At 40.7% G+C, this 15517-nt stretch overlaps 1 protein-coding gene across 2 annotated transcripts in view; it reads right to left on the bottom strand.

The window, feature by feature from the left end:
* Nucleotides 1–15517, bottom strand: part of kcnab1a (potassium voltage-gated channel, shaker-related subfamily, beta member 1 a) — a 70604-nt gene that overhangs the window by 5491 nt on the left and 49596 nt on the right. For both annotated transcript variants that reach the window (XM_026363302.1, XM_026363311.1), the window contains exons 3-11: nt 11673–11710; nt 7353–7432; nt 7081–7125; nt 5668–5712; nt 4763–4806; nt 4552–4638; nt 2365–2450; nt 801–921; nt 425–519 (exon numbers count right to left, since the gene is read on the bottom strand). In XM_026363302.1, the coding sequence (XP_026219087.1) occupies nt 425–519; nt 801–921; nt 2365–2450; nt 4552–4638; nt 4763–4806; nt 5668–5712; nt 7081–7125; nt 7353–7432; nt 11673–11710 (641 nt within the window). The remainder of the gene's footprint in view (nt 1–424; nt 520–800; nt 922–2364; nt 2451–4551; nt 4639–4762; nt 4807–5667; nt 5713–7080; nt 7126–7352; nt 7433–11672; nt 11711–15517) is intronic.

The raw sequence follows: 15517 nt of genomic DNA, 5'->3' as shown, positions 1-15517 counted from the left end.
GTGTCTACTTCTGACCTGTAGTTGGAGTTTTGTGCCTCAGTGCGGAAATAAGCTTTATGTTTAACAGGCAGGAAAAAGTACTTTTAGGGAAAACAAGCATAGTTTTGTATTTTCCTTTTATTTTTCATTGGTCATTGATTAAAAAATATATATAACTTTTATAAAGATATTCTGTATAGAATTAAATCCACCCTAATTAGTTCAGTGAAGCAGGTACAGTGAGAATCTCCATCTGTTACAGTATCAGGTAACAGATGGACCAGTTCCTTTATGTCCCAGCTCTAGGTTTTATTTGTCTCATGATGTTTGCATAAGTTCGTTATTGTGCTTTTACTCTGATTTACGCTTTTATTCTGGGAACAGAGCAGGCAGCCGCTCAGATTTTGTACACGAACCAAATAATAACAAAAAGGAGCTTTCCTACCTTCATGGAGGCCCGAGAAGACTCAGGGATGCCATTCTCGTATTTTCCTGTGATGATGCCGCACGCCAGCGGTGACCACGTCATGGCACCAACTCCTGTCACCATGGAGACAGTAGAGAGTTTTAGTAAAGACACGTCAAAGAAAAAAAAACATGCGAAAACTGTGTCAGGGAGACAGAGTGATTAAAACGGTGACGAAAGTGAACAACAGAGACTGATTCAAATTTCATATTCATCTGACTAACTCTTCCTTACCAGGTTATGACCCACAGACAGGTTCTTGTGCTTTATGCTTGTGTCAGCATTTTGTTTTAGTCGCATTTCGTCACCAGGCACACACACACACACACACACACACCAAACAGAAGATACTTGCCTATCTTGTGGTAAAGTTCAGGCAGCTGCACTTCCACTTTCTCCCTCTGGAAGAGATGGTATTCTGCCTGCTCACACACCGGAGGGATCAGATTAAACTGTCTCGCCACTGAATACGCCTCCTAGAGATAAAGAGAGAGAAGAAAGCATGAAAAGAACTGATGCATGTTTGTTGTGGTGTAGTTGAGGTTAGGGGCCAAAGGCGAGAGAGATTGTGATGGGGTGAACTCGTAAGACATGGGAGAGGGGTGGTGCTAATTGGCCTCTGGCACAAACTCCAATCCACAGCTCACAAGTGGTAAGCCAATCAATATTCTCATCCATATCTCTCGAATCTCCACATTCAAATTTTCTCACACACACACACACACACACACACACACACACATAAACGTGGTCTGCTTGTTGCTTCTTTAACCGCTCTCATTTTGTACGTTTCCTGCTGGGTCACACTCGTCAGGATGAGCGAGCAGTGGGAGGGTGATGCTGTTCAGTGTAATGCAAGGATAATGTCAGGGCCATCACTCAACTTACAAATTACAAGTTGCCCTTCTGTGCTGCAGCCCGCGACATGCGCCTCCAGCGTGTGTGTCCAAGTGTGTGTGTGTATGAATACTGTATCGCTTCCTTGTCACGTACACTTTAAAGCCGCGCCTGCCGCCCCTTCATTATTGATGCTATCTAAATTACACGGCTTTCATCGGGGCTTGTGTTCTACAAAGATATCTGCTCCCTTTCACCGTGATCACAGAGAGAGGATGTCAACACAACATGCTGTGCTTGGAGGGGGAGGGAGGGAGATTAAGAGACCAGAGAGAAAGACGAAGGAAAGAATGTGTGTTGGGTCCTTAAATGTCACTTTAGGCGTGTTCATTTCATAACTCTGTACTTTGGCTCCAAACCCCTGTCTATGTGGTGAGACTTAGTCCAGGAGGTCGATTTGTTCTTCTGCTGGGCCTCAGTGGGAACTCTTCCTCAAAAAAAAAACAAAAAAAAACTTTTTCCTCAAACTTTTAAACAGTCCATTTTTCCATTTGCCTCCCATTTTCCCTATATTAGCCATGAATTTGTATGAGCAACATGTCTTACACGGCACATAATAATAAGCTGCTAATAATTTGCCCTAAACAGGTCAAGGTCAGACCTGCTTTCTATGGATCCCTGGATGACTGAGTTAACAATCCTCTCAGTGCAGAAGAACAGGATTTCCTGTTTCTGTAAAGTGGCTCTTTTGTTCGTTTTCTATTATTCTCCTACCTAAGCTATGAGATCTAATCTGCTAAAACAGCATGAAACTTTCCCTTGACACTGTATTACAGAAGAACAATAATTGCACTCCTCATTTCTGACTTTCAGAATCAAACTGTGCGCAGCAACTCAATAATGGGTGTTTGCTTGACTACCAACTGTACTAATTAACACCTATTCTGCTCCTTAAGTGTTGTTTAGAAACAAATCTGTTTCACTTGAGTTAAAGACCTTTTATTACTATAATACAAGTTCACTGAATAATAATTATCAACTTGACGATTTTTATTTCATTCTGAAAGCTCCTTGTTTCTTACCATGATCTCCATGGCCGTCCACCGAGATGTCCCCCAGTACATTGCCATCCCTTGGTTGATCACATAAGTCATGGCCCTAACAATCTCTGGAGGGACATAGACAAATAGCAACATTACATTAGTCATACGGTATTAATTAACAGTCCCCAAAAAGAGGGATGAAACCAAGAAAACAAGACCAACAAACGGTGGCCTCGAAGGAGCTCCAGCTTTTTTATTTCGATTTTTTAAATGTTGTATCAGTTTGTGATGAACAGATGAAGAAAAGCGGCCCTCCCGCCTTCTCAGGTCTCTCTTACCTGCTGACGGCTCATAACCCATCTCTAGGACTCCGGGGACAAACTAACAAGCTCACATACTAAAGCCCCTCTGATCACATTCAAGCCGCTGCATTTTTAATGATGCAATTAGCTCCAACACATCTGACTGTCTGAGCCAAAGGCAGTCAGAGCCAACAAAAACTCAGATTAGGACTGTCATTAAGGTTATTCATCATCACCCCGCACTTACTCCAATTATACTGCAATCGTTCACTGTGGCAGGACCCTTGCATTTCACTTCTTGGAAAGACAATGAATTAGGAGGGATAAGAAGGCTGGAAAAAAAAAACACTGGCTGACAAGCAAGAGGTAGCGATAGATGGAGCAGAACTTTAGTAGGAGTAGATAAGCACAATAATATATAATTAAGAGCTAAAAAGCAGGTTTTCGTTTCGTAAGTGATCATTTTCAACATAAAACACAGATGCCTTACTAATGCCATCCTGCCAAGCGAAATAACACAGTACACAATTCTGTCTCTCTCCCATCTCTTGCTCGTTCTGTGTTTCTCTCCGTCCCTTTGCCCACCCTCCTGCCATCCAGCTCAGTGTGTCTTCAACGACAAGCTGCGCTACTATTTAAATGCCTCGATTTCCGGACGATTGAACCAGAGAAGAAGAGGGACTACAAAAGAAGTTTGAAGAAGCAAGGGCAATGAAGCTAGGAGCTCAAGGAAAAGGGGCAGTCAGTGCAGATGGTGAGCAAAAGAAAGCTGAGTTTGCACTGCACTAAAAATCTATAAAGAGGCGAGGGATGAGAAAAGGAGGAAATCAAGATATTTGTGAGTGTGCAATATCACTTTCTACACAGCTGCACTGAATTATAAAAAAAAGACCTTTTATCACATTTGTAGCTTCGAAAATGTAAAAATCTCTTAATGATTTTCAAGCAAACTGCCACATTACTAATGATGTATTGTAATTGAAGTCATATTAACTCGACTGGACAGTTGCAGATTCTTCTAGTTTAAACCTATGTGGATTTAACTCACAGAAACATATTTACAAAATCCCCTGAATGAGAGTAAACCTAACATTCTGCACAGTGTCCTTACTGATGATCTCTGGACACTATTTCATAAAACATTGTGAGAAACCTAATTGGCTATGCCACACAAATCATTTATAATCGTTAATGAGGATCTAATACAGCACTAATAAGCTGCTTCTTGAATGAATTATGTAACACTGTAGCTGTACTGCACAGCATGTGCAGGGAAATGGATCTTAAAGGAGTTTAACACAGCTCTAACCTCACTAGTTGAAATAAAGACACCACACACACTGATGATGTAAAACACTGCGTTTCATTATTTGTGGAAATTTGATTCATACGAAGAAGTTTGACAGAGATGCCAGAAACTCTAGTTCGTAAAAAACTCCTAAATGTCACACTTTTCGTTTTGGTCGTTTTATAATTACTCTTCTTCAGCAGTGGTTTAACACCACCAGCTGTTTAGCTTCATCTACTAACTCCCAGTATTCTAATAACAGCAGGGGGTAATTTGATGTTTCCATTTCACATCACATTTGCTTAATTTCTTAGAACTTAGCCATTCTTTTCATAGTTTTCTTTGGTCTTGTTGATAAAAATCTCCAAAGTGACTAACAATGTGCCTGAAGCAGATGTGGCTTTAATACCATTTCCACAGAAATACCAACCATTTGCTCTGCACTGCCTCATCTGAATGCAGCCACCTGTGCGTGTGAACTCTGAGCCCTGTGTGAGACGTGCTAACTCTGGCTGCTGCGCCGCTATATAAACAGGGCCCTGCGAAGCATCGCTACCCCTTCCTTGCTCGACATCAGTGTCAAGTGGTTTGATTACTCGCTTAGGTGTAAAGCTGAATGCTGATTAGCCGACTCACCTTCCATGGGAGTATTGCTGTCTGGGCGGTTGGCAAAAACAACATCTACGTACTCCAACTGCATCCTTTGTAGAGAGCCCTTCAAACCTGAGAGACATGCAAAGCTTTAGATTGTAGAAAGTGACTGAACTGGCACAACAAAGTACTAAGTAGAAGAAAGTTTGTTGTAAATGAAAAACTAAAAGACTGTGAGTGTGTTTGCACGTCTTACCTTCTATAATGTGTTTCCTTGAAAGCCCCCTTTCTGTCTCTGCTCTGATGCGACAAAACATAAATCACCGATAAGCTGCTTTTTTGGTCTTTAGTTCAACTTTTCAACAATTAAAATGGTAAAATTCACATGCATTCATACACTGTTTATATACAGTAAGTACTTGCAGTACTTGTGTACGACTTTGACATTCTGTGAACTTCCTGGTACTGAATCAATTACTTGAAAAGAGAACAAATAATACTACAAAAGTACTAACTTTTTGACCCCAGCCTGTTGACAAAATACATCAGAATGTGCATATCAGGCTGTTTTCTGTAAATGGGTCAGTGCCGTTTCAACTGTTCAGCATCCAAACTCTGGAGCAGAGAGACGAAGGGCTGAATCCTCCCTGCAGGAACGCTCAGGAACGGAGAGAATAACTTTATCCTTATCACCAGACCCAGCTGGCCAGTCTCTGTCGAGGAGCCTGACAGCCTGTGTGTGTGTGTGTGTGTGTGTGTGTTATAAAACAGATTTCTTTATACTCTCTCTCTCCCTCTCTCTCTCTCTACAGACTCAGCAGAGGAATTGGTTGTTCCCTGTTGGTTGTTACTGTATGTGACATGATGTTGCTCAGGCTGGTAACAGAGAGAAATTGCCACAAAAAAGCTCAAAACAAAGAAGAAAACTTTGGTGTCGCTGAGGTTTTATTGTTATTAAAATAAACTAACAAGAAACCTATAGATAATTTTTATAATGTCAACTGATATTTCTGGGCTGATGCACTCGTTTTATGCATATGATATATATAATGTGTTCTCAGGTCTTTGAGTGAAGCGCCCTGAATAAATAAAATTTAACTATATCACCAGACCCAGCTGGTTATTTACAATATGTCAAGCATGGAAATGTTTCTTACTTACTTTCCTCCCCAGTAGAGTTTAGTTGTAATAACCAAGCTGGATCGCCTGAGAAAGTGCAGACACAGATTAAGAAAGATGCAGCTCAGTGTACTCTCTTGTTTAGACATAGAGTCCATACTGTAAATGCATCTCAACTTTCAATCACGTGGTCCCATCCTGAACGTGTTTAGCACCAGCTCCGCTCCACTTGCTAATCCGTGCATTTAAAATCACATTCAGCTGAACTCACTGTGTCTGAAGTACATTAATCACCAATGTAAATGAGATAAACTAATCAGGGGTACACACTAATCAAAAAACGTACTTTAGTGTCATTACACGTCTGGAGCTCTGTTAAATCAATAAATCCATTACTTCTTCCTTTGTGCCGTAAAAATAAGCCAAGCACACATGATTTATGTTGTCACTGCATTAAGGGACAAACTCAACAGATTATGTTGAGATTTATTAATTAAATGTGGGAGATGATGAAGTCACGAGTTCCTGTTGTTTATTCAGTACTTAATGCTGTGGGTTAGACTATGCGTTCATTTCCCACAAATGGATGGAGTGGTTTATCAACTCTCCACTCATTAACGCGCTCTCTGACAAGCCTAAGATGTCAGGTTGAGTGTGTCTTTAGTGCGGCAGCATCAAACCGCCCAGTGGTGTAACGTTGTCAGCTCAGTATGTGATACTAAGCTGCAAAATGATGGAACCACTAGCCAACTCAGCCAGAAGAGAATCACTTAAATGTTATCACATTAGAGCTGCTTCGACTGACACATCAAAAAGAGAGAGCCGTACCTCAGATTACTTTTAGTTAAGAGACGAGGTAGAAACAATGAAACCACTGTTCTTTTGTTCTCTAATGTTTGTTAAGCTTAATCTGTATCTATTGTATAATACGAATCTGATACTTTTTAATCTACAGCACATGTATTTCTCTCAAACCCAACATTATACAGAAACAAGTGCACAACTACAAACACACATAAACACATTGGAGACACCACTTCCAGCTGAATTTCTTTTGATGTTACTTTAAATCTCTCCTCCCTGTTTCCTACAGAGCTGATCAATGATACAAATTGAGCATGTTTTTAAATAAGTCCACAAAGGGAATATTTGAAATCTATGGAAACAGGAAACGCCTGCAGACAGACTTTTATACAGAACTGTTCTGTGCAGAAATACCCAATTTGTATAAATTATAATCGTGGTCTGATTTGAAGAAATAATAATAATTAAACAGTCTCTGACGATGCAGGAATTGATGTTGATGTGTTTCACCTAAAGATCAAACACAACAGTCCATTACACATTCACACATTTATCACACTTCTCTTGCAACAGACATCGCATCGCCCTTCTCCATCTTCCTCTCTCAACCAGGAGTGATGAAGCAATCACACACATTAATGTTGCCATTACCTCCAGCATTTCTTCTTGATAATGTTTCCTAGAATGATTTCTGCCCTGCAAGGCAACACAAATGAGGAGCAGTTATTAAACAGAAATTTGAATTCACAAACATCTCCTCTACAATATCAACGCAGCAGTTCGCTCTCGCCTAAATGGCCCCAGTGCGGCATGAATAGACCGCGAGCTGCATCTTTAAGCTATTTCTACACATTTGGACGGGGGTTTTGTATTTCAGTTTTATTTGTATATACTGTATATGAAAAGGTTCACATGACGCCCACCTGCCACCTGCGTAGACCTCCGCTGTGTCAAACAGGTTGACTCCACTCTCATATGCAATTGTCATTAACTGCTCTGCAACCTGGTAAGAGGATACACACACAGAAACGCACACAGAAACACACACACACGAAGGTCAGTGTGCAGAATTTTTAAGGCTCTTGCCAAAGGAAGCTGCCTTTAAAGAGATGTACAGTAGCACTCGGGCTGTGTTTCCACTGCTACCATAACCCTTACTCAGACTCATGTTTTATTAAAATATTATTTCTTAGATATTTTGGAGTATTATTAAACATGGAATTATTTATACACAAAAAATCTAAATGGCCGAATCAAGCAGCCTAATTTGATACAACAGATATGAGACCAAACCCCAAACAGGGGCAAGAAGCCATGAAGGGACAGAGACCAAGGCCGTGCATCTTAACAATACACAATGTAGTTCAGAAAAAGGGATTTCTGGAAAGCACAACTATTTGTTTACTTATTTATATTTTAAATCTCAATTTCAGCCAAACACAAATAATTTAAACACGACTGCAGTAACACTATTAATATGAGTATCCCTGCCTGTCACCTGGGAGACTGTGGTTCAATTCCCTGACAGGGAGAGTTACCTTTAAGGGTAGCTCAGCCATTTCAACCCACAGCCATATGTCAAAGTGTGCTTGCATAAGACAATGGATCTCCAAGTAATGGCACTTTGAACGGCAGCAGTCCTCAACAACAGTTTCCTCATATAATATTAATTAATATAACTATTAACTATTCATTATGTGGCACTATTTATTTATATATTGTAAGTCTGTTGATATGCAGACTGTGAGCAAGTGGAATCACAGTTTAATTACGTGTGTGTTAAAATTATTTGACTGAACTGTCAACTTATAGCTCACTAAAAAAGTGCTTATGCTCTACATGTATGGCATATGTGCAGATATTCCACTGCATTTGTGCAGGCATGGTGACCGTAAACCATCAGACTGTGATCCAATTTCCCAGAGGTGAGTCCTATTACATGGGGACTTTAAGTGAATTTGCCATCATTTCCCTGCAGAGTATTGTGGGGACAGAACAATTAGTCTGTGCAGATGATGCTTCTGTGTTTGTTTCTGCATGTACGCCTACATGTGTGTATCTGTTTGACTGCCTTTGCGTATATTCTTGAAGTATGTAGGTGTTTGTATGAGTTGCAGTTTCAGTGGTGGCAGACAGTGGAGGTGTGTTGCTCCTGAAGAATTAGATAATGTCTCCTCAAAGAGTCTGTCTCAACCTTCTCTCTGCAACCAGTACACGCTGGGCAGCAGTCCAAATGTGTGTCAGAAAATGATACAACAACAGTTGTTATCTTTATTTTTGTTGAAATAAAATGTGTTTTTTGATGGATGCAATTAAAGTACCTGAGATGAGGCCAGACAATAAAACCACACAACAACTGAGACAAAAACTGAAGATAAAAAGATGTAATATAAGAAATAAAATAAAGACATCATAAAAGCTGATTTAAAGATTATACAGTAAAACGTTAAAAGAATCAATAAAAATGGGTGTTAAAAGTTATTTTTTATTGCAGACAGTGGATGACTCATTTTGTATTTTGGAACCGAGCCTGAACACAACCAATGACATCTTAAACCTACAGAGACGCATGTGATAGCCTGTGATCACCACCTGAGGTTAACAGACATTAATGCTAATGCATTAGTTTCTCTCAGGTACCAGGGGATGTAAATGTGTTAGCAAAAGTTCTGAGTGGCAGAAAAGGAGACAGAAATCCATCACTGACAAGTAGTTTAGTTGTGTTTGAAAGTGAAGGACAGAGCTGTGCCCACTTGTCAAAATGTCTCATTCAGTCTCTGAGCTGCAGGCTGCTACTGAGGCAAACAGAGCAGAATGAAAAGACAGAGTCGTATAATGGAAAGCTTAAAGAAAAAAAAACAGGGGTCAGTTAGGGAGAGAACAATGTTAAGAAAAAGGGAATGTCAGAGGAAATGAACGGCGTGTTCCTTCTGTAACCAGCCTCTGTGGAGAGTAAATGGGAAACAATCTCTGTCACAACTGGAGGAGCCTCGGGGGGGGGTAATTTTCAATAAAGTAAGAGGACGGTGGACTTAAAGTTTATTTTTGCAGAGGCAAGGCAGAAGAAATAAGATAGAAGATAAAGTTTGCAAGAAAGCGTTGGATGGACGAATACGTTGAAAAGTAGAGAAGCTCAAGAAGCACAAGAGTTCATAAACTGTAAGAAACATACTGAAGACAGATGAAGACACTTTGGTGACTGCTCATTCACGATGAGTCGCATAAACAAACCAAAAGGTCAATCACTGTCTTGGAGGGCGTACAGCGATATTCACAAGGTCGGGACGTTTGTGTTAGTGGTGACGAATCGCTGCTGAATCAGGCTTCTGACTGATTGCGACGTCTGGTCATTTCAGATGAACTGAATGTGACTGATAGCCTTGACGTGGAGGATCATAAAACACGAACATGCTGTGCACATGCACCTCCACTGCTACGTGCAGAAGAACACAGAGTTGTTGTGAATACACGGGTGGGTACGCTTCAGGCTTCTTTCTGTGGTGTTTGTTTGTTTTGCTGGGTTTGTGGGGCACAAAGGGTACAAGAGAACAGGTTTCTCCGTGCATGCAACAGATGTAATGAAAAAATAAAACACTGTCTTTCTCACCACCCCAAGCATCAAGGCCACAGTAACATCCCACATACTACCCACACAGCCTTGTGATGATTTTATGACTCTCTCCACACATGCTACATCAAAGTTAACATTGACAAGAGATACTTTTCTTCAACTTCATTATTTATGGATCCACTTTTGCCCTTTTTGAATGAGTAAGCAATGTAAACTCGCATCCCACGTTCACTCTTCTGAACTTTCTGTCTGGGAACATATTGGTGGTCAGACAAGACCGGAGAGAAACAAACTTTAAAATAACTTTCTCTGTTAGAGGTTTATAAAAGGTAAATATATCTTCTATCTTCTGTATAATAGTAATACAGCCATTAGTTACACTTAATATCCCCTTTCTATCAGAAATATTCACTATTTGCACGTATGTGCAGCCCTCACACGCAGTGCATGTATTAACTGTGTTGTGTGTCAGAGATGTCGTCCACTTGTTAATCAGGACAGGGACACTAAACTCTGCTGAGGACATGTAGGGTATTTTAAGTGCTCCTAATAACAGTGACATTGAACTGAGCACATTCAGGACACCCCAGTAGCATTGCATGTAATGGTAGAGCTGTAGCTGTTGTAGAATCGCTTCAAGTTGCATGTCCACCATTTCCAATAGCAGGAATGCCTGGTTTTCTATTGCTTGAGTTTAAAAAAGCAATGTGTGAAACAGATTTTCTGTGAGCCACATCAGCCCTGACCAGCGAGTCCCATATGAATGCCTGCTGGTATCCGAGTGATACCAGTGACATTGAACTGGGGACGTTTAGAATAATGGAAGAAAAGGGTTGTGAAGCTTTGAGCATACCACGTGAGTTGATGTCACTAAGCCCTGAGGTTAAAAAAAAAAAAATCTGTTACATAAACTCGCTGTTCTGTGTCGCCTGCGGTGCGCTCTGTTCTCTCCTCCCTAAGTGTCACTCTAAGTGTGTGCATATGTGTGTGTCCGTGCATGTGAGGAATAAGGCCAAGACCCCCAGCAGCAACATCAGCAGAGCATGTTAGAGTTCATAAACATATGAGTAAACAAATACATAAATGTACGTATAATATTGAACACAGTCATCGCAGCTGAGTCTTTGAGAAATTTGTGATGTTGAGTGTAGTAACATTCATCCTTGCTCATCCTAGCATGAGCAATAAAAGGTTGTAGGCTAACTGTGTCTGCAGGCTTTCCAGCTTTACAGCCAAACAAGTGTACTGTATGTTTTACTCAAGGTTACTGCAACACCACCCAGTTGAAAGAACATGGACTGGCAGATGTCCTTCAGTCACACTGACAGGGCTCTGGGTCATGTGTCGCTTTATTCTGACCAACTGGTGCAAAAGCATCAAGTCAAATGTGCATTAGTAATGTGCTGCAAATCTTTTAGCTGAAAATGCTCTGTTGTTACTTTGCATGCGAGATGTCCACGCCTACGTATGTGGCATATACTGTACAGTACCACATGTAATGAATGTGAGATCAAAGAAACTGTTAAATAAATATCCTGTGGGTTTGTACGATGTCAAACTGTACGTAATATCAACAAAGTCAATCAATAAACAGAATCCTTTAGAACTACATGAAGCAGAATCCATAAAAAAATCAAAGAAGAAATCGTAGAAATAAAAAATCGTTTCATACCTCGTCTGTTATCTGTCCTCCAAATGTCACCCATGTACCTGGAGAGACAGAGACATTTGAGCGTTAGGAAACATTTCTGTCCCGTCAGTTCTTTCTCTTGGTGCCTGCGTGTGTGTGTGTGTTCGACATCTCGAGGTAAACACTGTACTAATCCTGAGGCTGTGTCACCAGTCGAGAGAAGCTGTCAAGTTCCCAGGAGAAAAATCTGTCCTGTTCAGAGCTGCAGCTCACTACTTAAAGAATCACCTTGTGTTGTACCTGTTAGCACTTTCTGTCTTCACGTGTGAGTGTTTGTGTTTGTTACGGCCCGGTATCTTTGAAAGACCCTTTGTGCACTGTGCTTATATCAGTCTGTGTGTGTGTATAATGAGCGTATGTGCATATAAATCTAACTACAAGCTCCTGATTGCCTGTGCCAACTATGCCGATAATCCCGACAAAAGGCTAAACCATCCACGGCACGTTCCCTGACTGAGTTAAACGTGTAGCTTTGTTTTGGCAGAAAGCGTTTCCCATTGAAATTATGTCAAAACAGTTCTAGTTATCTAAAACTGTTCCACTGTGCCAGGCAGAGAGAGGGAGAAACACCTTTTTATATCAGGAACATGTCAGTCAAGTGCAAACCTTTAAACACAGCGTGGCTTAGGTATACGCTGGGATGCCTGACAAGATATGAGGCCCTGTGTGCTGCTTTGTGTTTAACAGAGTAGGACCAAGGACATTGTTTACCACATTTTTCCTCATTTGGGGTAAAAGGAACTTCATGAAAATGCATGAATTGCCTGAAATGACAGATTTATTTTTATCCAACAAGGTGCAGACCTGGCCCACTCGGTGCAGTTTGGAGTTCAGGTTCTAACACAAGGACACATATGGACATGTGGACAGTGTTATTGTATCTGTAGCAACAACAATACGTCACAGAGTGTGCAGAGACTAATACAGAGGCTGTACGCATAATAAAATGACAATGACTTCACCTGATCCGGTCAATATGTATTTAGTTTGAGTATAATATTTAATTTATTCGTTATTATTCACCTTCAGGCCATGAGATTCTCCACTTCTCCCTGCTCTCACTCACTCTGTTTCCCAGTGCCCACAGTTTCACACTAAATGAAAAGACTCTCGTGACTCGTCTGATTATCTGAATAAACAGAACCTGCTTATTTTAACTCTGTGGTTTCACCACACAGGTATCAGAAGCAGAAGAAAGCTGAAGTCCTCAACGTGCATCATCAACTATAACGTTTTTCAGCAGCGGCAGGTGGACCGCTGAGTGAAACAACGATAATCACCGGTGGATGAAGTTGCTTTAGTAGTAGCCATGGCAACCTCAGTAAACCTTAACTACACCTACAGCAGAGTCATTACAGATAATCATTATTATACAGTACTGTATTTTTAAAGTTTGTTATTTACCAGGCAGAGTTTGACCGTATGTGTGTCTGTGTGTGTGTAGCAGTGTGTTTGATCAGCTCTTTAAGCCGTCTCATAGTGGAAATATAATCCCAGTCAACAACATCCAGTCACAGCACTGGGCTTTGTGTCTGAGTGGGAGACTCAGCATGGGACGAACACCCCCCCCCCCCCAGACCTTCAGTGTCAAGACCACCGCTCTTACAGGCCCGACAGAACTTTCTGCATGATGGAAATTAAGGCCCCGTCGACAACAAACAGCTCTTTTTTTTACTAGTGGCTGGACGTGGAAAGTGCCAGAAGTGGCACTTGATGTTGCCATGCAACAACAGTAAATCTTTTCTGAGGTGTTAAAGTCAACAGGCAAATCTAAACTAACTCCTCATAAAACAACTTCAGAGTATGTACATTAATATTTTACTTTTAAATTCACTTCACTTTCTTCTTACTTCCCACGTTGTACTTTCATAATTTGCCATTTATGGTGAGGTTTCTGCTTTTTATCCCCACATCAAGCCTTGATAGGTGATGAGATGATTCAGAACTGACAGGGAAGAAATATCGGGGAGAAGGGGAAGTAAAGGGGAAAGCATAAGAGAAGCATAACAAATGAGAGGATGATGAGATAGAGTTGCAGATTTGGCAAGAGATTCATTTAGTCTTTCAGCTTTGTGTGAGTCCTTTAAGCCTGATTCGTGAGCCTTGAATCCAGTCCTGTGCCTGGCAGCGTGATAGATGGCACACATTTAGATGAAACATTTCTCTTTGGTGTCTCAGTTTAACTGACCTCCTAACACTCTTTTTCAGCGTTTTTCAGCCCGTCTGCCTACAGATACAGTAGAAGGGCTGAGTCATAATGTTTTCTTGGATAAATTTCTTGCTGCAATAAAAAATTGCAGTAAATCTCTGGTTTTGTTTGCGAAGTACTGGTTGATGTAGACAAGGCAAAAAAAGTTAATCATTTTAACTTATATTGTGCAACTACAGTATATGGAAATGATAATATTATATCATAATTGAGTTTACAAGGTAATTAAACCAAGTTAATTATGTGACTCACATGTAACTTAATAACAATGAATGGTTCAGAACCTGTTTCAAAAAAAGATTTGCAACTGAGTTAAAGTACAATTGTGCTTTTCATTACTGTGCGTGTGTGTGTGTGTTTTGTTAATGCTTAAAGGTCTTGCATGCTTCTTAAATCGTAAACACGCACTTACACCCTCCTTTTGCACCTATTTTCAGTTCTGCTGCATGCCCTTGTCTCCTCTGCTGCCTCTTCCACTTCTATTGATTTTTTCAAAACAATTCGACTTGAATCATCTTCATCTCCCGTTATATCTGTGTATGTTTCTGTCATGTCTACTCTTTGAACAACAATGCTGCTCACAGAGGGTGGGCAGAACAGCATAAATATCTTACAATGCAACACAATACAAAGCTATTACTTATTTTCTGCAAAACTGACAGTGCTAAAAAAAAGTTAAGGAAACACTTAATCATCACAGTGTAACGTCAAGACAGTTAGACTATAGGGACATCAATCTGTCCATTCAGGAACCACGAGTGATCAGTTTCACCTTCTTTGGTGCAAATGAAACAAATGAAAAGGTACAATAGAAAATCAAAAGCAAGACAACAACAATGGTTTTGCATATGGTGACCACAGACAAATGCTCTCTCCTTGTCCTTCCTGATTGATTTGTCTCATTGCTTGAGTTTTTATCAATATTGGTTGCATGAGGCAGAACCTGCTGTGTCTCCTTGCACAGTCTGAGGAGCACGGAGGAGATGCCAGGAGACCGGCCGTTACACCAGAAGAGATGGACGGAGCCACAGAAGGGCAACGACACGGCAGCTGGTATTTGCTCTTTTGTGAGAGGAGAGATAAAAGGAGCTCTGTGAGAGCCCTTTACGATGACCTCCAGCAGGCTACTAGTGTGTATGTTTCTGACCAAACTGTCAGAAACAGAGTGCATGAGGGTGGCAGGAGGGCATGACATCCTCCGGTACAACCTTTGCTCACAGCCCAGCACAGTGCAGTTCGTGATGTGAGATTTAAGTTTACAAGACACAGTGCCACTCTAAACCTTAGAGAGTTTAACCATCAACTCTCTGACGCATTGTGAAAAGAAGATTTATTAGTTTTAATATGATATTGCACTAAGGGAATGTGCTGAATCAATCAAATCTAAATCTAATTTTTGATTTAATGCAGTTAAGCAGAGCAGACAGTAAGAAAAGAAAAAAAGGCCAATCTCTATTATACTATGAACATGCAGTGGTCATGTATGTGTGTGTGTGTGTGTGTGTTAGGACATGAAAAAAAGTAGGTTCACACCAAAGTGCTGGTGGTTCAGTTAATGCTGATCATGAACTTCTGCATCAGCTTTGCAGTTTTGTTTTGTCAGCAAATTGAACTGAAT

This window comes from Anabas testudineus, chromosome 13, assembly GCF_900324465.2.
Source record: "Anabas testudineus chromosome 13, fAnaTes1.2, whole genome shotgun sequence".
NCBI classification, from domain to species: domain Eukaryota; kingdom Metazoa; phylum Chordata; class Actinopteri; order Anabantiformes; family Anabantidae; genus Anabas; species Anabas testudineus.
This window is presented reverse-complemented; position numbering and strand designations above follow the sequence as displayed.